General features: G+C 48.8%; 2 protein-coding genes across 6 annotated transcripts in view; one reads left to right on the forward strand and one right to left on the reverse strand.

Annotated features, from left to right (window-relative positions):
* The first annotated feature begins 8,133 nt into the window (after positions 1-8,133).
* ISL2 (ISL LIM homeobox 2) lies at positions 8,134-10,927 on the forward strand. Its single transcript, XM_053988220.1, has 6 exons — positions 8,134-8,191; positions 9,175-9,364; positions 9,558-9,817; positions 9,928-10,211; positions 10,311-10,481; positions 10,600-10,927. Exons 1-6 carry the CDS (start codon positions 8,134-8,136, stop codon positions 10,714-10,716), a joined length of 1,080 nt encoding a protein of 359 aa, XP_053844195.1. The 3' UTR covers positions 10,717-10,927.
* Positions 10,928-12,883: 1,956 nt separating this feature from the next.
* SCAPER (S-phase cyclin A associated protein in the ER) overlaps positions 12,884-19,102 on the reverse strand; it is a 137,511-nt gene continuing 131,292 nt past the window's right edge. For all 5 annotated transcript variants that reach the window (XM_053988573.1, XM_053988574.1, XM_053988576.1 and 2 more), the window contains exons 30-32: positions 17,578-17,769; positions 14,907-14,958; positions 12,884-13,319 (exon numbers count right to left, since the gene is read on the reverse strand). In XM_053988573.1, coding sequence (XP_053844548.1) covers positions 13,225-13,319; positions 14,907-14,958; positions 17,578-17,769 — 339 coding nt within the window. In that variant the 3' untranslated portion in view covers positions 12,884-13,224. The remainder of the gene's footprint in view (positions 13,320-14,906; positions 14,959-17,577; positions 17,770-19,102) is intronic.

Here is a 19,102-nt window from a genome sequence, read left to right on the forward strand (position 1 = left end):
GAATAATTTATAGATCTATTTTATTATTACTCTGATTTCCCAGAACCAAGGCAAGACATCTTGTGCCTGCCCCTTACATGGCACCAGGGTGCTCCAGGGACCAGACTGAAACTTGCTGGTTTTCCATATGCATTTTTTTTCTGGGTGGCAAGGAGAGGGATTTAAAAATCAAGGAAGCAAAATGTTTCAGGCCAAATTCACTGCTCTGTGTGCTACGACTCTCTGAAAATGTGATGTCCTGGAGAAGCTGGCAGGAGCTGCCACACTGGAGCAACTAGTCCTGCCAGCCCAGGAGCCCCAAGCACACATGGATTTGGGACAATCCAGAATGGAATTCCCATCCCAGAAATCACAAGATAGTGAGCCACAGATGCAGTTTCTTCCTTCCCGTCCTGAAGTGGTTTAGAGTGTAAAAAACCTCAGACATTTCCCCCCTCGCCCAGCAATTATGGCCATTGGATTGCTCCTCCAAGAATCAGCGGTGATCTTCAGCACGTCAGTGATTCGTTCTGCATTGCTGGGTCGGGGCATAAGAAGGCAAAGGCAGATTGATCAAAAAGGCTCTTCAGCTTTGCCACAGTCTTGGCACAGGATCACCTTTTAAATTTATTCTGCCTTGTGATTTTCATATCAGATGCCAAAAAGTGCTGCTTTACAGCAAATGCTAACCAGGTCCAGCAACTCAAGCATCTAAATGGACAATTTACTTCGTCTCAAATCTCAAATGTCTCTAGAATAGAAGAAAAGCAGCTGTCCTGCATATTACAGCTCCCTGGCCCCAGAGCAGAGCCTTAACTCCTCAAGCCCCAAAGGAGGGCTGCAAAGGGAAGAGCTAAAGGAGGTGGCAAACCTCCTTCAGGGCCTGTGCCTGATTATATGGATTAAAGTAGCTCCAGGGCTGGTCTGACTTCTGCCTGGTCTGGCTCCACCCTTTAGTCCCCAAAAAAGGAGGAAAACCAAATGAGTGTTTGGAGCTGCCTGCGCATCGTCTGGTCTGTGCAAATGACCAAGTGAAAAAAACCAATTGTTTATATGAGAATGAGGGGGGAAACGGTTTTGCAGAAGCCCCAGTACCCTGAGAGGGATTTAAAAAGAAGATTACTATTTGCTGTGGCTCTTTATCACCAGTTTGAATGATGGTTAAGGTGCAGTGTAACTCTTCAGAGATGTGGAGTTTTATACAGCATAGAAATCCCTATCTACATCCTAGGTAATCCAACAAATGCAACAGCAAAGGCAAAATAAGAACATCCTAGGCATCCTTAATTTGTCCATTATGTCTTTTTAATTGGGGTGTTTTACTCATTAGAAGCGTGGCATGTAATTTCATAATCCTATTTTAGGCTCCAAAACTAAGCTTCCAACACGCACATCTCATGCGGATGAAATCTTTACAACAAACATACACCTAAAACCCCCAAACCACAGGAATAAACAAAGTGATCTCATTCAAGCTGGGGCTTTACTGCCTTGCACTAAAACAAAAGTGAGCCACTATCAAAATTAACTAAATGCATCATAGCCAGTAATAAACTGATCCATTCGCTGTGTGTCTGGCTTCATAGCACACGCACCGAATTTCATGAGCAGAGTGACATTGCTGCTCTTCAGGTCAGATTTTAAGGTGTAGCATCACCAATTCAGAGACAAGACAGGCTTTTTATTATATTTTCTGTTTAAAATTTTGATTCAAATCCTCACCAACACTTCAGATGCACAAATCCTTATTGAAACTGGCTTGATGCGGATTACAGCCTGAAGCACAAAGGAAGTCTTTATCACTTATGGCCAGTGTTTTAGGAGCTTATAACTGTAATCAGGTAGGGATTATATCAGCATGATCCATACAAGCTGAACCATGGCAAAAAGCTTTTTTCTATTTGACCTTCCCATGGCAATAATAGAAATGGAAAACATGCAACAAACAGATTCCACTGAAGTAGAATCGCTGTCCACTGCAGGCAGAAGTTACTACTTTGTATTTTGAAAGAAAAATTATTCATTAATTAGTGGAAGCAGATCCTTGTGTGGTGCATTGTTATCCAGGATTATTTCATTAGGATCTGCTGACCCAATTTCTGCATTGAAAAGAGAATTACATTTTTTCACACTATTGGGATTGGGGAAAAGAAAAAATAATAACATCGATTATTCAAACTTTTAAAAATATTGTTGCAAACACAGAGAGGTACCTGTATTGGTATCTCTACAGAAAGCAAATGAAACAAGGACCGTTACAAATATGTAATGATGTCTTCCCTAGAATCGGATTTTGGTTTTCTTAAAATACATAATTCCTAATTAAAACATATGGAATCCAGCTAATACAGCCTCATGACTAAGGGATTTATGAAGAGCAGGAATTTTTTTTATTACTGCTATGATGGTCCCCTCTGTCACAGGTCATCCTTAGCTTACTCCTCCTGCAATCACCCTGGGGATAGCTGACTCAGATAAATTAAAAGACCTTCATTTGGGAAGCTTCCCCAACACACGAAAGGATTCGCCTCCTAATCTGTCAAAATCCAATAAAGTTAAAGCAACTGCAACCTGCTGACAGCTCAGCAGGACCCCCAAACCAACGGACAGGACCCACAGCCCAGCACTGGATGGGACTAAAATCCACCTTGGAAGCAGCAGTAGGAGAGGTTTCTGCTGCTGAAATATTTTGTGCCCAAGTGCCGTGAACTCACAGGATCTGAGTGGTTCAGCCACCCCAGGATGTTGCTGGTCCCCCTGCACTCACCCCTTGCCCAAGTCACGAGCTGTACGCAAGGAGGGACGTGTGTCCCCAGAGCCCTGCTCCCTGCCCCTCATCATCACTGGCACAAAGACTCATCTCCACGTGTCTGACAGTGGAGGTCCTTTATAATAAACCACCACAGGTGTGCTCAGTGCTCTGCTCAGATCACCTTACAGCCACTCACTTGCATGGCTCAGGGCAGCAGCTGCTTTTCATGAGGCCTTACAGAAGCCTTTGGAAGGGGACAATGCCACAAGCCCTGCTTACAAAGTGCAGGACAGCGGAAGGAGCTCCCCCAGAGCTATCCTGTAGCAGTGACAACCCTTCTAATACTGAGCCTGCAAAACCACCACAGACAGGCATTTTCTCTTTTTTATAAACTACTCTCCCTTGCTAATAATTTCCATGTGCCAGTCAAGTAACAACGGAGCCTGGGAGTAACATCACGCTGCATATTCCTGAAGAACATGATCACCTGAGAAGTTCAAGAAACCCTTTCTACCAAGCTCACAGGCAAAATGAGACCCTCATAACCTCCTGAAAGCAAAGGCTCAGGTTACCTTGGAAGGCAGCTTGTCCTGCCCAGGAGTGATGGTGGTTTGTGGAGGACAAGGGAAACAATGCTGGTGAGAAGAGCTCTGCTGCCCTCCCAGTGCAGACACCTGGATGGGGTTTTACAACCTGCCAACCTCCTTCTGCATGCAGCTTGCCTTGTTGTTAATGGCAGATATGTGTAAAATTCTTTGACAGTTTGTACCAGCATTATTTTTTTAAAGGGATAGCTGTGCTTTTTTGCCCATTACCCTGCTGGAAAGAAATCCAGATGCCACTGTATTCCCACTCACACCAACCTGAGCTATTCCTGCAGCAGAGTTTTCCAGAGGAAAAGCTCTTACCCTGCTTCTAAGGACTTTTCAAGGAAAGTTACTTTTTCCTTTTTTCTTTCTGTTTCAGCTCAGTCAATAGCACTTTTGTGTAAGCACAGCAGCTGCAGTAGGCCTTGTTTTCAGTGTTTTGAAACCTGCTTGATTTTTGGTATTTTTATTGCAGAACCCATTAGGGAGGAGAACCTTTTGGTGAGTTACCTGCCACTTATAGCACATGGTGACAAAGGCTAATGTACCTCCTGCTTGCCCTGTCACAACGTCTAAGATGAAGTCTACAAAGCCTGCAATTTACCCATTGCCTTTATTCCTGCAGATAATGGCACAACGAGATCCAGTGGCTGGGGGCTGAACCTAAACTATACACTCGGGTGTCCCCAAGTGAAATGGGGAAATGTTAACTCCTTACATTCCAGTGAAAGTAGTTAACAAGCAGGATGCGAGAGCAAGGCAGCCTTTCCTGCACTGGCAGGTGACACCAAGACCAGATGCATCTCTGGGAGAGACGACTGAGGTCAACCATAAATTAACAGGCTCATTGTGAGGGAAAAAAATAATAATTCTGTGTCCAATTGCATGGTCTGGTGTGAAGGAGACCAGAGGAGATGGGCCAATAAGTCTTTTCTGCACTCATGAACTTTCTGAATCTTTCTTATCCAGAGGGGAAAAATGGCAAGGGCTCCCTTTGCCATGTTACCATGGCTGACTCTTAATCACTAGCAGGGCTGGCAGTAGCTGTTGTGCAACACCACTTTCCCCAGCGCTGGGCCCTGTTCCCCTGCAATGCTCCCAACCCCTGCTGGTCTCAGAAGAATTGAGCCCAAAGCTCCACATAGCAATTCAAATGCATCACCAGACATTAGGCCACCGGGTTAACCACTGTTTAATTTCGTCACATTTGTTTGTGAGTTATGTACGTGCCTTTCTTTTGTCAACATCTCCTTTTAGAAAGGATATTGATTTTGTTTTCAAAGGCTCTCGAAAATAAAATGAATGACTACATTCTAAGGAAGAGTCATTTTCTCAACAGCTGTAAATAATTTATTGTTCGCAACCCACCCAGATCAAAAGATACTTCATCAACTGATGTGGCAAAATCTGGTGCAAGCTGCATTTCTATTATCTCAGATCCAATTAACCATTTGGAGCAGACTAAAACATAACTAGATCAATCCAGAATCAGATTAATATCCAATCCATAATCACATTAATCACAATCTGTCCATAATTAGCCATCAGATAATCCCATTGGACAGGAGGTGACATGCAGTATCCCATTATCTCATTAATTATCTATTTTCAGTATCAGACATTGTGCCCAAACACAAGGAAATGTTTTTTAAAGGAAAATGGATAGGGAATTCTCATTTTGCTACATCTTCCCCATTGAAGCTCCCAATGTCTCAGCGTTGGAGTTTTACAACATTTCTTTGTTTTGTCATATTCTGCTAGGACCAAGGAAGGTTTTTTGAGACACATCATCCTTTTAATAAAATATGACTATCTTAGGAAGATGGATAAATAAGACATTTGTTTCATGTGAACAAGTTTGTGAAAGAAAGAAAACTCTTCATCAAAGGTTTTAATGGTAACATGATAACAATAGCTTTGCAATGCTAAATCTTATTGCAGATGGTTCCTGTCCTTTTTTGTAATGCAAGTGAAATTGCGTTCCATCTGTTTTAATTTTATAATGGACTTAATCCATGGTTGGCTCGGAAAGAATCAGCGTTTACTGCCTTTGCAATCTGCTGCAAACAAAAAAAAAAAACAACAGTTACTGTTTCCCCCTTCTAGAGGGAACTTGTACATCTATTTGGGAGCAAACCCCAGAGCTGCTCTGCAGAGAGTGGGAAGTACATTAGGCAGCCTCTCCCCGTGGCCAGGCAGCGCCTGCCAGCTCTCGCAGCAAACCCGACCGGAACTGCCGCAAAAGAGACTGGAATCTGTGGACACTGGGCGGAGGAGAGCGAGGAGTAATCAGTGTGGCAGGAGAGATTGCACTTGGCTTTGACTAGAAAATGCTTCCGGCAGTTCCAAGTTACCTGAGCGCAGGGTTCCAGGGATGCCTCCTGGACTGAATTATTCCATGATTTTAAGATGTGCTTTCCCTTACCCTCCCTCAGATGAACCAACAATTAACCTGTTTGTAAAGCAGGTGGTATCAAGCTGGTTCAATGCCTCATGGCATTACCTGTAGTAATTTTAAAGCTTTTTGTATGTCACATAGAGGAGATGCAGGGCTTTCAGCACTTCCCTGGCAAGTAATTTTTTTGGCTTTTCTACTAAACTGCATGTGCAGCACTGCCTACCCTGTTCCTACCTGCCTGGTTGTGAAGCGAGTCCAGTCCAGCCGTACCTGCCTGGTGTGAGCACATTGCTCTGTTCGGGTACAGGTGTGACTGCAGCACCACTTTGCATAGGTTTGGAAAAGTTTTGTTGGCTCAGCTGTAACTTTACTAATTCCTAAACTGGTGGGAGGTTTGGGAGAGCAGACAGGATCCTGCCCTCGAGTGGGAAAAGGGTGATGCAAGACAGAGCATCCCTGCCAAGCTGCTGTATTCTTAGACACGTCTCATTCTCCTATCACTCTGACATTTTTGCATTTTATTGTTAACACATGCAGATACTCACTCACCCAGGACTCTGAATTCTGGCTCAGACTGAAGTCACCCTTCTGTATCCTCTTTTCTGCCAGGTGCCCAGGCATGGACCTGTGGTGCCCCACAGTGCTGAAGAGGTTCCCATCACCCAAAACTCGGGGTGACCCCAGTTTGAAGAATCAACCGAACTTTTCCAGTTGCCTTCACACCTCTCACTCCCCACCCAGCTCTGCCACTGGCAAGCGAGCCACACCAGCGGCAGGCAGCAGTCAGACCACAGCCCCCAGCAGGGTACACATGGGACACGGGCGGGGAACACATGGGCTCACCCTGCCCTGAGGATGCCACTGCCCCACCGCACCTTTGCACCTTCACACGCACAGGGGCAGGCAGGGGTACCAAAACCCCTCAGTGACATGCGTCCCTGCTGAAATGGGTGCTTCAAATGCCATGCACCCTCCTTTCCCCCGCAGCTATCGTACAAATTTAAGAGCTTGCTTTCAACATTTGGGGTCCTCAAAGGGGTAGCAGAAACTGTGACCAGGTTGGGAGAGCGGGTCAAATAGTGAAGCACTTTATCCAAAGGGTCCTCTCCCCCTCCCCAGCGTCTGAGGTTTCATAACTGCAGGGTGCCTGGCTCGCACCAGACAAATTCTTCAGCTGGAAAACCCATCCCGCCTCCCTCCTCTGAGGAAAATGAGCGCAGCCTGCCCTTCCTGAGCCGACCTCTAAAGTCACCATGTCCTTCCCAAGCCATACAGGTTGGCAAATGCCTGTCAAATCCCATGTGTAAAATTTAAAAGGTGATTGCATGGAGGTGAAGGACAGGACCAAAGCTCCAAGACAGCAGCAATCTCAATTACAGCGTGTTTAAGCTTTCCTGGACCTTATGAGGGACTCGTGGTGCTGTACTGCAAAGTCTTTGGGAATTTAACACTGAGTCCCTATTTTTCTGCTAATTTACGGGAAGCCCGTGGTGACTGGGGGGAAAGAGGGAAGAAAAAAAGAATCATAAAAAGAGCAACAGGAGAGGTTCAGCTGCGGGAACAGCATGGAATCAGGTGCATTAAGATGCGGTAAAATATTATTTTTCTCCGCTAATTTCAATTTGTCACAGGGCTGCTGCCCGGGACGGCCGCCGCGACGATGCGGTCGGTTCTGCTCGGGTCCGTTGGGGTGGCTCTCCCGCACACGGGCCTCAGCAGGGAACTGCTCCGCGGGTGCGCAGCGTCGAGCCGGCGTCCGCCGCGCAGCTCCTTCCCGTCCGCCGCGGAGATGCTCCTCTGCGCAGCGCCGAGCCCGCCCGCGGGCACCTGCCAGCGGCGCGCCGAAACGCGGGGAAAAGAACAACGAAATCAAATGAAAAAGAGACGAGAAAGGGAAGGAAGGGGGAAATAAAAGGAGAAAAAAATTAGGCGAACTAAAAGTCAAGAAGAATAACAGGGAAAACAGAGGAGGAAAAAAAGCTGCAATCCATCTCCTTCTCCTCGGGCTGCCGATGCCGCCGTTCCCTGCGCGCACAGGGCCGAGGCGCACCACGGCGGGCGGGGCAGGGGGTCCCGCGGCCGCCCGGGGCGCGGGGCGCAGAGCAGCTTCTGCCGCTCGCCCCGTCAGTGCCGGCGTCGTGCGGCTCCGGGCCGGATCCCGCGGGGCGTGCGCCCCGCTCCGCGCCCGCCGCGCGCCCATTGTTCGGCGCCGCCAATCCGCGGGCTCTCCCCGCGGCCGCCAATCGCCTCCGGGGGCCGCGCGGTGAGGTCAGCGCCTCTGCGCGCTGACATCACGGCGCGGCCCGGCGGGGCGGGCCCGGGGGGGCGGGCGCGGCCCCCGCCCCGCTCCGCGCGGGTAGTGGTGGAGCGGCGGCTCCGCATCCCGCATCGCTGCCGGTGCGCAGGGGGCCGCCCGCATGGTGGACATCCTCCTCCCGCGGCCGCTCCCGGGCGCCATGGGGGAGCCCTCCAAGAGTAAGTGCGCGCAGCGCAGCGGAACGCGGGGCCAGGGCGGGCGGGCGTGCGCGGGACCCTGCGGGTCGAGCTCCGCGCCGCCGCTGCCGTCGGGTGGACTGGCGGACCGCGGGCGCGCTGACAGCGCCGGGAAGGGCTGCGGCCCCACGGCGGGCGTGGGCGGCCGCGGGCTCGGCCCGTGGCAACTCCGGTGCTGCTATTCCCGTTCGTGCCCGGCGCTTCCCGGCCCCGCTGTCCTTTCTGCTGTCCGCGCCGCTGAGCTCATTTCTTTCGGCTGTTTCTATTTCTTTCTCTGCTGCCCTCTGCTCTTTCTTTATTTCTTTCTTTCTTTGCCCGTATTGCCGTTTCTCTTTCTTTATCTCTTTCGTGTTTGTCTTTTTCTTTTTAATTTCTCTTTCCGTTTTCTTTAAATTTTATTTTCTTTCTGCTCTTGATTAGTTTTATCTCTCTTTCTGTCTCTTTGATTCCGTGTCTCTTATTCTTTTCATTTGTCCACATTCCCATTTTCACTGTATCTGGGTTTTCGATGCTTTTGTATCTCTTTCCGTCATTATGTCTTAATTTCTTTTTCCTTCTTTCTTTCCTTCCTTTTTTTTCTTTGTTTATTTCCTTAATTCTTTCAAGTTTTCCTCAGCCATTGTTTTATTGGTTTTGAGCCTCTGCTTTTATTTTCCTTTTCCAAAAAGTCTACTTTTACATCTCTGTCTTTCTGCATTTATTTGCCTTGATCAAGCTTCCGTATTTTTTTCCTTTTTTTTCCTGGCCGTATTCATTTGTCTCCTTTCATGTTTCCATCCTTTCTCTCTGCGTGTCTGTCTTTATTCCTCATTCTTCTTGTTTTGGAAAAAAAAAAAAAAAAAACTAAACAAATCAGAATAAGGAAAAAGGATGAAGTGTAAAAAAGAAAAAGTGCTTTTCCCTAATTTCTGGCCTCTGCTCTGGCACACTGCTGGCTCTGACTGTATCCCGCTCGCTCCCGGCAGGGCGGCCGGGGCTGGCCCTGTGCGCAGGCTGCGGGGGCCGTATCCAGGACCCCTTCCTGCTGCGAGTGTCGCCGGACCTGGAGTGGCACGTCGCCTGCCTCAAGTGCGCCGAGTGCGGGCAGCCCCTGGATGAGACCTGCACATGCTTCCTGCGCGACGGCAAGGCCTACTGCAAACGAGATTACAGCAGGTGACCCCGAATGCGCCGACGCTCGTTAGAAAAAAAAATTACCCAGGCCCGAAAAAGCACAAAAGCACCTTAAGCTCCCCTAATTTCCCCCAACGAAAACCCGACTCTCGGCCGCTGCCCGGCCCCGCGGCACCGCCTGGAGCCTCCCCGACGGCGCGGCCGCGGGTCCTGACGGCGCGTCGCGTTCCCGCAGGCTCTTCGGCATCAAGTGCGCCCAGTGCCGGGCGGCGTTCAGCAGCAGCGACCTGGTGATGCGCGCCCGCGACCACGTCTACCACCTGGAGTGCTTCCGCTGCGCCGCCTGCGGCCGCCAGCTCCTGCCCGGCGACCAGTTCTGTCTGCGGGAGCGCGACCTGCTCTGCCGCGCCGACCACGGCTCGCCCCCCGACGGCGCCGCCGCCCGCGGACCGCGCAGCCCCGCGCTGCCGCCGGCCACCGCCACGCACCTCGCAGGTACCGGCTCCCCGGCGGGGCGGGCGGCGGGGCGGGGAGGGTGTCGGGAGGGCTGCGGCGGGCGAGCGGGCGGCGGCGCTGACGGTGCGTGCCCTCTCCGCCCGTCGCAGAGCCGGTGCCCGGGAGGCCGCCCGCCCCGCGGCCGCCGGCGCACAAGGCGGTGGAGAAGACCACCCGCGTGCGGACGGTGCTGAACGAGAAGCAGCTGCACACGCTGCGGACCTGCTACGCCGCCAACCCGCGCCCCGACGCCCTGATGAAGGAGCAGCTTGTGGAAATGACGGGGCTCAGTCCCCGCGTCATCCGCGTCTGGTTCCAGAACAAGCGCTGCAAGGACAAGAAGAAGTCCATTCTCATGAAGCAGCTCCAGCAGCAGCAGCACAGCGACAAGACGGTGAGCGCCCGCCCTCCCCGGCGGGGAGGGAGATGTGGGTGGGGGGCTCGGGCCCGCGGGCTCGGGCGGCAGTCGCACTGAATCCCCGTGTGCCCGCAGAGCCTGCAGGGCCTCACCGGGACGCCGCTGGTGGCCGGCAGCCCCATCCGTCACGAGAGCGCCGTGCAGGGCAGCGCCGTGGAGGTCCAGACGTACCAGCCGCCCTGGAAGGCGCTCAGCGAGTTCGCCCTGCAGAGCGACCTGGAGCAGCCCGCCGCCTTCCAGCAGCTGGTGAGCCGCGCCGGGTCGTCCGGGACGGGCAGATGCCGGCCCGCTGGGCCCGGGTGCTGAGGGAGGGGGACGGGGCAGGGGGCGACCGCGCCAGGCCCTCACAGCCGCTGCTCCCCAGGTCTCCTTCTCCGAGTCCGGCTCCTTGGGCACCTCCTCCGGCAGCGACGTGACCTCGCTGTCCTCCCAGCTCCCCGACACCCCCAACAGCATGGTACCCAGCCCGGCCGAGACGTGAAGCGGCCCGTCCGCCCCGCCGCGGGACCTCCGCATGCCTGCGCTCCCTGCATGAGACACCCGGCCCCGGGCCGCTCCCAGAGCGCCGGACAAACGCCTTTGTTTTTTAATTATTCTTATTTAAAAACAAACAAAAATTATATTACTGTCGGCCAAAAAAGCACCGGGATCCTCGCTGCCTTCACCAGACCGGAGAGAGAGCCCCCGCCCTGTTTTTTTCGTGGGTTTTTTTTTTTTGTTGTTTTTTTTTTTTTTTCCCCTGAGGATTTCGATGTTTCTTTTCCCCAAAGAAACTCGGATTTCCCCGCCGAAGCCCGGCACGGTGACAGGCTGCCTCGCCGACCGCTTGCGCTGGGGACGGTTTTTCTTTCCTTTTTGAAAAGGAAAAATAAATGATTAAAAAAATCTACAAAATGGGGAGAGACTCCTCCGGCATGCGGCCGCGGAGCTGGCCTGGACCTTCCTCCGCAGAGCCGCGTCGTCCAGCCTCATCTCACACCGATGCCTCTCCCGGGCCACGATGCCCGGCCCCGCACGATCGCTGGAAAAGCGGGACACGGAAACGAGACTTTTTAACGGGAAAACCAGTACTAATAATGTTAAGTTATCAATGGACGAAGGACGGATTGTTTGCGCCTTTAACGATCAAAAGTAAGTTATTGTTATTTATTGTCAGAGTCAGCGGTTGAATAGTGGGATTAAATATTTTGGACTTAATAAAAAAAAAAAAAGAAAACAAAAATGGATTTAAACGAAAAAAACAAAAAGGAACTAAAACAAGTCGTGGAAGGGTGGCGAAGGGGCACCCCAGGCGCGGAGCGGCGCGGCCATAGGGATCGGAACAGAGCGGGTCAGGAGGGGCACAGCCCTGGCTTCTCCCGCACGGCCTCACCGCACCGCGCTAATCGGCTTTCAGAACAGGGGCCACTTATTTATAGCCGGGGAGGCGGAGAGCAGGTTTCCCTTTCGGAGTAGCCCCCAGGCTCGCCCGGCCGTGCCCGCACCTGCCGCGGTGCGGGGCCACCTCGCCTCCTTCCTCGGGGTGGCGGGGCTGGGCGGCGGGGGCTCCCCCGGGGCGGCGAGGCGAGCCCTACCTTCCTGTATCCATCCCCCCGTCCAGACCCAGGCGGAGACCCCTTATCTGCCTCTGGCATCACCTGGGAGCGCGGCAGCGCCGCTCCAGCTCCCGCGCCCTCCCCCTTACCCGCTCAGGACCAGCTCCCCGCGGGATCGCAGGCCCGGCCTGTGAGCCGCGCAAGCCACGGCGAGCCGCCCCCTGACCCCATCCCCGGGCAGCGCGGGGAGAGAGCCGGGTCCTGCCGGAGCCCTCCGGGCTGCAGGGGCTGGGCAGCGCGGCGCCGCAGTGGCTCCATCACCCCCACAGACTGCGGAGCGGGTGTGCGGGGCCGGGGCTCCCAGGGCGAGCTGCCGTCGGGGCGCACGGAGCGGCCCGGGCTGCGGGGCCGCCTCAGCCCGGGGCTGCTCTGCACCGCCGGGACGGGCCATCTCCCGGCTGGGGACAGGTGGGGATGGGGATCCTGCCGCCCTCCCAGCCCCGCCGCGGGGCCCCCGCCGTTACCTGGCTCCGTCCGGGTCGGGCTGCAGCTCCGCGTTCTCCCGGGGCCGGGCTGCAGCGAAGCGCGGGGCTCGCCTCAGGCCCGCCGCGGGCCGGGCCGGGCCGCCATGGGCGGCACCGGGGCCGCGGCCCGGGGCCGCCAGGAAGGGACTGTTCTGCTGCCGGTCGCGATCACTGCCGGTCCCTACTCCGGCACCGCTCGCGGTCCCCGTCCTGCCCGGGTCGTGCTCCCGGTGCCCGCGGGCCGCGATCGGCGCGGCCCCGCCGCAGCGCAGGCCCGGGGCGTCGCGCGCCCCCTCAGCGCCGCCGCGCGCGGAAGCGGCTCCGGCCGAGCTTCGGCGAGCCCCGCTCGAGTCAACCGGGACGGTAAAAATGCAGGAGGTCTAAAACCTCTGCCTTAGGTGACGTATCCTCCATCACCCAAAAAATTATAAGCAAACTTTCCCCAGGGCCAAATCTGACGAATTACTTTGATTTGGTTCTGAGTGACTGTTGATTTCCGAGAAAGACATCTTATGAGTGTTTTTTTCCTCTCTTTTTGAACCGTGTTGCTTATGGTAATTCAAACATACTGATGATTTTAACACAGGAATCACACAAGACAGAATAAGTTATTTTATTACAAGATATATAGAACATATTTTCTCTATTTGCAACCTTATTTCAGCAGTTCTGCAGTGCAAGTCCCACCACAGGGCAGAAAACAACAAAATCATGACATTGGATACAAGAACGAAATAAACTCAAATTATCAAAATTACAAAACAGAACTTGGAAGTATCTACAGTACTTATATAAATAGTGCAAATTATATATCTATAGGATAAGTATTTAGAGTATCAAAAACATTTTGGAACAGCGTTTTAAAAGAAGGTAGTCAGCAGGAACTGGTCAGTGTGACGATGTTAGGGATCTAAAAGCTAAATACAATTCTTATTTTTTCAAGAAGAACTGTCGAGCTTCTTCCCAGGACTGCCGGGGGAATCTGTTGGAGAGCTCAAGATAATCTTGAGAACTGAAAAATTTTTCTGTTGAAGACAGAACATAAAATTACCAAGTTATTCCCTCTTAAGATAAGATGGCAGTAAAACAAGAATAACGAATGTGCAGCCAATTTGAGATACTTTAAGTAATTTACTCCCCTCCCTCTATCCAAATCTCCTCAGACCATGGTGACACTTCTATGGAGCTCCCGGCATCTACGCTTGGCTTTAAGAATGGGGGCAGAGGCTCTGATGAGCAAAGGCTTCCATTTGTTAGCTGATCAGGCTCTCTGCCCTGTGCAGAGGAACATTTTACGTCTTTTCACACTTTTGTTCTTGCACACGCTGCTGGACCAGCTCAGCCCCATTACACTCTGGGCAGCCTCAGCGGCATTTTCTGCTGAGCAGTTTCTTTCTTTTACCACAAAGGGCTGCAGAAGAGTTGTGCTCCCGACTACCCGGAGCTCGGAGCACGAGCACAAATGCAGCTCTCGCTCCTGAGAGTGTGCAGTGCCATGGACAGGACTGCACTGTGCCAGGTTTGAGGGTCTGACCCTCTATGCAGCTCCCAAGGATGAAGTTTGTGCCTCCAGGTTTTATTCCCGTCAGTGTTATTATTCCCGTTTTTTGGGGGATACCGTTCTTCACATTCAAGTGATTTAAGAGATAAAAATAATCCTGCCTACACTATTATTAACTTTTTTGCAACTGGGGAATGTTTAGAAATCACACTCACATGTTAGCACATTTTTGTTTAAAAGTTCCTCCAGTTTGAATAGTGGAAATAAAAAGCAAGTTTTCCACTTGGATTTCAGATGTTTCTTGGGAAGAATCTCATGGAAATACAATCCTGGAAAGTTGGTGCTGCAGACACTGCACAAGTCTGCTTCAGACTGAGATGTCTGATGTTGACAGTAAAAATGTCCATAAAGTTACCCTCATTTTGTAATTCATTTTTAAACAAAAACTCAATGCTTCTGACCTAGAACCACTCACCTCCCAGCAAATGCTGAGGAAATGGTGGTGGATTTCTACTTATGAGGGAGAAATGACTGTCTGAGTGTCGCATTTTATGCACAATTCTCAAGACCAGATGCCCATCAACACTTGAATTTCAGATGTGTTTAGCAAGTAACAGCCATCTCAGCTGAGAATCTTTCAAATGTTTAGCCTAAAAAGGTTGACTGCATTTAAAATAATATTTATAATAACTGAGGGGGGAAAAATCACAACTCTTCTGCAAACTGACAAACTTTAAAGGACAATTACAGGACAGCATTTTAGAGATTTTTGTCTCCCTGAGTGAATTGGCATAGCTGCGTAGCTTCTGCAACCTAAAACTTTTGAAGGCAGCCTTTGTGCCAGCTAATTAAATATGTGCAGGTACAGTATCACATTTTAAGACACGATACCACATAGCATTGAATAAAGATTAACAGTCTGAATCCCTGATAGACGAGCAGCAGACTGGAAGACACGTAGGTGTAGGTCAGGATGTAAGCCAGGGAGCCCACCCCCAAACTGTAAATTTACTGTCTTCCTTTTCAGCCATGCCAATTCAAAGAACTTAAATCACAGGATCTACACATTTTGTTACCCAGTTGTTACTCTGTTACACTGCAGGGAACATACCCCTCTGCTGAGATAACTGATTTTCCACTTGGCCTGAGCTCTGTGCAAAATCCTATAGGGGAAAACAGACAAGAAAAATACATCAGGTTTTCAGATCTTACATATGAGGAATTAAAACAAAGTCTTCACAGTCATTAAAAAATACGAATACTTCATGTAATCTGTAAATTAACGAACTCTGGCTTGTTTGCTACATATCATAACACAACACTGATGGCACTTATATTCTGTAATTTACAGTGGATTTTTATACATTTACTTATATCTGTTTTCAAAAAATATATTTTTAGTTAATGTCTTCTTATTATTGTGATTTTTATTTACCGTAGCCATGTTTCCGTAAAACAAGTGGTGTTTCAGATTTTTGCTCCCAACTCCAAATGCACTCTTAGAAAATTCCTGACTGATCCCAGTTTCAATGGCTGTGCTTCCCAGCCACCTGGGAGCCTGAGGCACTGATCTCCTGGGAGGAGGTGGAGTTGCTGCCCAGCGCTGCTGGCCCTGGCAGCCAGCTGTGTCCCAGCTGTGCCCCAGCTGTGCCCCCAGTGCGGAGCACTGCTGCTGTCAGGCGTTGGGACGCAGCATCCTCGGAGCCAGCGCGGACACCGACCTCGCCAGGACCAGCCAGCTCCCCGCTACAGATCCTGTCCTTTGCTGGAGTCTCCACCCAGCAGAACACTGAACAAGGGATTACCCGAGATAAGATACGACACAGCAAATCGTGGATGCTCCTGAATGTTTCTACTTATTCCCGCACATCTCCAAACAGAAGTAACAAAAAATAAACAGGCTGATGCAAACTTCAGCTGATGGAAATAAATCTATCGGTAGGGAGACCGCTGTAAAAGGCAGAAATGCTCTTCCTTTGATTTTGGCTGCGCATTTAACACACTGTATTTAAGTGTTATATTCGTAGATACCACTAAGCTTTTACGTAAACGGGACTTCTTTTAGCATTCCCTGGCAAGGGAAGAATCTCATTTTCTAGTCACAGGGCAACATTTTACAGTCTTTCCCAAACCTTCTACTGAAGCAAATGAGAGATTTGCTTGACAAACAGCAGCGAGCTGAAATAGAAGTAGAGCGCAAGTCCCTTCTGTGTGCGCGGGACCTCAGCATTCCTCGGATCCTGCCAGCACCGCGCTCCGCGTGTGCACCATTCCGGATTAGACTATGACATGGGCAAATTACTGAAGGAGCACTGAAGGCAGCAGTGACAGGACACTTCACAGCACACACAGCTCTTCTGTATTTATCACAACACCTTTCTTTAAAAGCCTGCAGGCACAGCACACGAACTTGCCATACGGGCCATAACTAACTGGAAATCAAATTAGTAACATTGACCATTATAAATATGCTTCACCATAGCTACTGGGGATTTTAGTGCCATTCCATCTCTTATAGAACAGAAATCAAGGTAAACAACTTTAATTATTCATATAGGGAACATTCTCCTCCACTCTCCTGCTTTTTAGCTGAAAAAAACCCAAACTAAACTTGCAGCACTTACTAATAATGAATAAATTACATTTTTCAGTTTCACTATAAGAAAGTCAAAGAAGATGAATTATAGCTGTGTATTTAACCAGAAGTTCATTACTATATGGCAAATGTTTTTAATACTGAGTTTTTTAGCTGAAAAAAACCCAAACTAAACTTGCAGCACTTACTAATAATGAATAAATTACATTTTTCAGTTTCACTATAAGAAAGTCAAAGAAGATGAATTATAGCTGTGTATTTAACCAGAAGTTCATTACTATATGGCAAATGTTTTTAATACTGAGTTCCAAACTTCTTTTAAAAAAAACTGCTCTGCAATTATTTTAGTATTAAAAGGATAAAAAGTAGCTGCACTCACAAGTTTGATGTTATGCAAAGACTTTTAGTAAATATTTAGTTCTTGTACTTTCTTTCTGAAATGCATGTAGCCTATTCTTGGACTAGCTGTAAAGCACTAGAGAAAGGACTTAGATTAACATTTCTTTTTCAACAATGGTAACTTTCAGGTGACTGATACAGGGTTACAGACTCCTAAAAGTGTATTATTTTTAACAGTACACTGTTTATGAAAACTGCATTTATTCACTGGAAACAGTCAATAAAATGCTTGAAAACCATGAGGCAGGCAAAAAATCGGATAGATAAAGCAGCATATATATTTAGACAAAGGGAAGAAAAATAATGCAAATCTTTATTCAAAACAGTATTTGTAATGACCTCGGTGGCTTACTGTCAAAAATAAAGATTGCAAGATTAGACTGGTAACATATGTTTTGTGTATTTTCTGCATAAAATACATACACTTACCCAGCTCCCTGTAAATCTATGGTACACAGTATACAACAGTACATTTATATGTAAACACATTAATATACTGATTCAGATATGCTATGTGGGCAGGAATTTTTAAAAAAATAAATACTTTAAGATCTACATCAAATCTTCCCAGTACACCCAGTAACTTTAATGCAAACTGGATTCTGCAGGGCCAGTGAGAACCTGAACTACCCAGTAACCCTTCGGGGTGATAAGATGCCTCAAGTACAGGCATAATCTGTGGTTTGAGCAGAGCTGCAGAGAGTCTGGAAGCACTTCAGTGCTGTTTGCTTGTTCTGTTGAAGATCCCCACCCCGAGAGCAAGGCGAGCACAGCTCTGCAGCTGTACCTGGATGAAGGTGGCCAGTAAAACACAGCTCATCTCCTGCTCCAGGATGATCTTGTTCTGAGGGTTATTGTAACAGGCAGCTATGAGCGAAGGGAAGAGCACTTTGATCAAACGAGGATCACTGAAATACTGGAACGGCAACTGGCAGAGTTTTTGCAGCACCGTGGGGTGACGGCCGGACTGTACAATAATCTGAAAATACAAACAGAACAAAATTAAACCACGTGATCTCTCTGTTCCTCTCTTCCTCTTAACCACCAAGGGTGCTGAAGTCATGCTAAAAAAATGAGCATGGATGAGGAGTAAGTACTAAAAATAAAGCCTATAACATTTAGTTCAAAAAACTTCTGTTTCAGTGTGCAAGTACTATTTTTATTGTGGAGTAATATAAAAAATATAAAACTCTGAAAGTTCTTTTTTCCGTATCACCCAAAAAGACAGTGAATAAGCAAGGGATTAATTACAGATTACAGTAAAATAGATAATTTAATACCTTAATTCAAAAGACAAAGAATTATAGCTCAGGGACTATTCTAAGTTAGAGCCATGAAAGACAAAACACCAACGCCTGCCATTTAAACGCAGCATGGGGAAAAAAAAATCCAGGAAGAAATCACCAGGATTTTAAAAATCCTCCCGAAGCTCGACCATCCCTTCCTGGAGCTGGCAATTCGAGAGGACTGTGTTTCAAGGGAGATGTCTGCCACGCATTCTCAGGCACCAAAAAGAAAAGGGGATTGTGAGCTGCCCAGCCAGGAGTTTCTGTAAGGAGAGACTCAGAGAGATCCTCCCATCTGTGCTCCTTATCTCGGTTTCTATCAGTGCCATTGGCTCTAAAAGGAGAATTGTTTAGATAAATGGGACTGTTGTCATGAAGAAGGCTAAGTTTACAACTGTATACATCTGAAGAAATAAGGCAATGCTATGACTGGTCTCCTACAAAGGAACCTTTCCATTTCACTTGATATTCTTATAAAATCTTTGCCATAAACTAAAAATTGCCCAAATCGGATCTGTTCCAAGTAACCTTGATTAGACAATTACAATATGAAAGAGCTGTTTGACCCAAAGTTGGCTTTTCAGCATAGGAGGAAGCTCCTATAAGGTTGGAACACTGTAAAACTGAGGGTCACGACTGTAAATTGTACTTGGAAAAACACAATTTTACAGGTACACACCCAGACAAGACTGCATTCAAATTAAAACCAGAAGGACAGAAAGAAGCAGTTGAGACTACAGGAACATAAATCACAGGGATTTACAAGTTTTCAAAGCACTTTTAACAATACCTTCAGAGCACACACTAAGTTGATAATGCAGTTCAGTTTAAAAACAAGATGAACAAAATAACAGTTTGCATTTTTTTTCAGTTCACCAGTCAAAAAAGACATTGAAAAACCTTTCAAAATACTGGTAGCAATGTCTTAATGCCCTTAAAGACAGGAGCATTTTTTAAAATCTGAGACAACCAAAAAAGTGACAATTAAGCATACATTCAGACATTGCTTTGAGGAAAATATCACTG

Source organism: Vidua macroura, chromosome 12 (assembly GCF_024509145.1).
Source record: "Vidua macroura isolate BioBank_ID:100142 chromosome 12, ASM2450914v1, whole genome shotgun sequence".
NCBI lineage: Eukaryota > Metazoa > Chordata > Aves > Passeriformes > Viduidae > Vidua > Vidua macroura.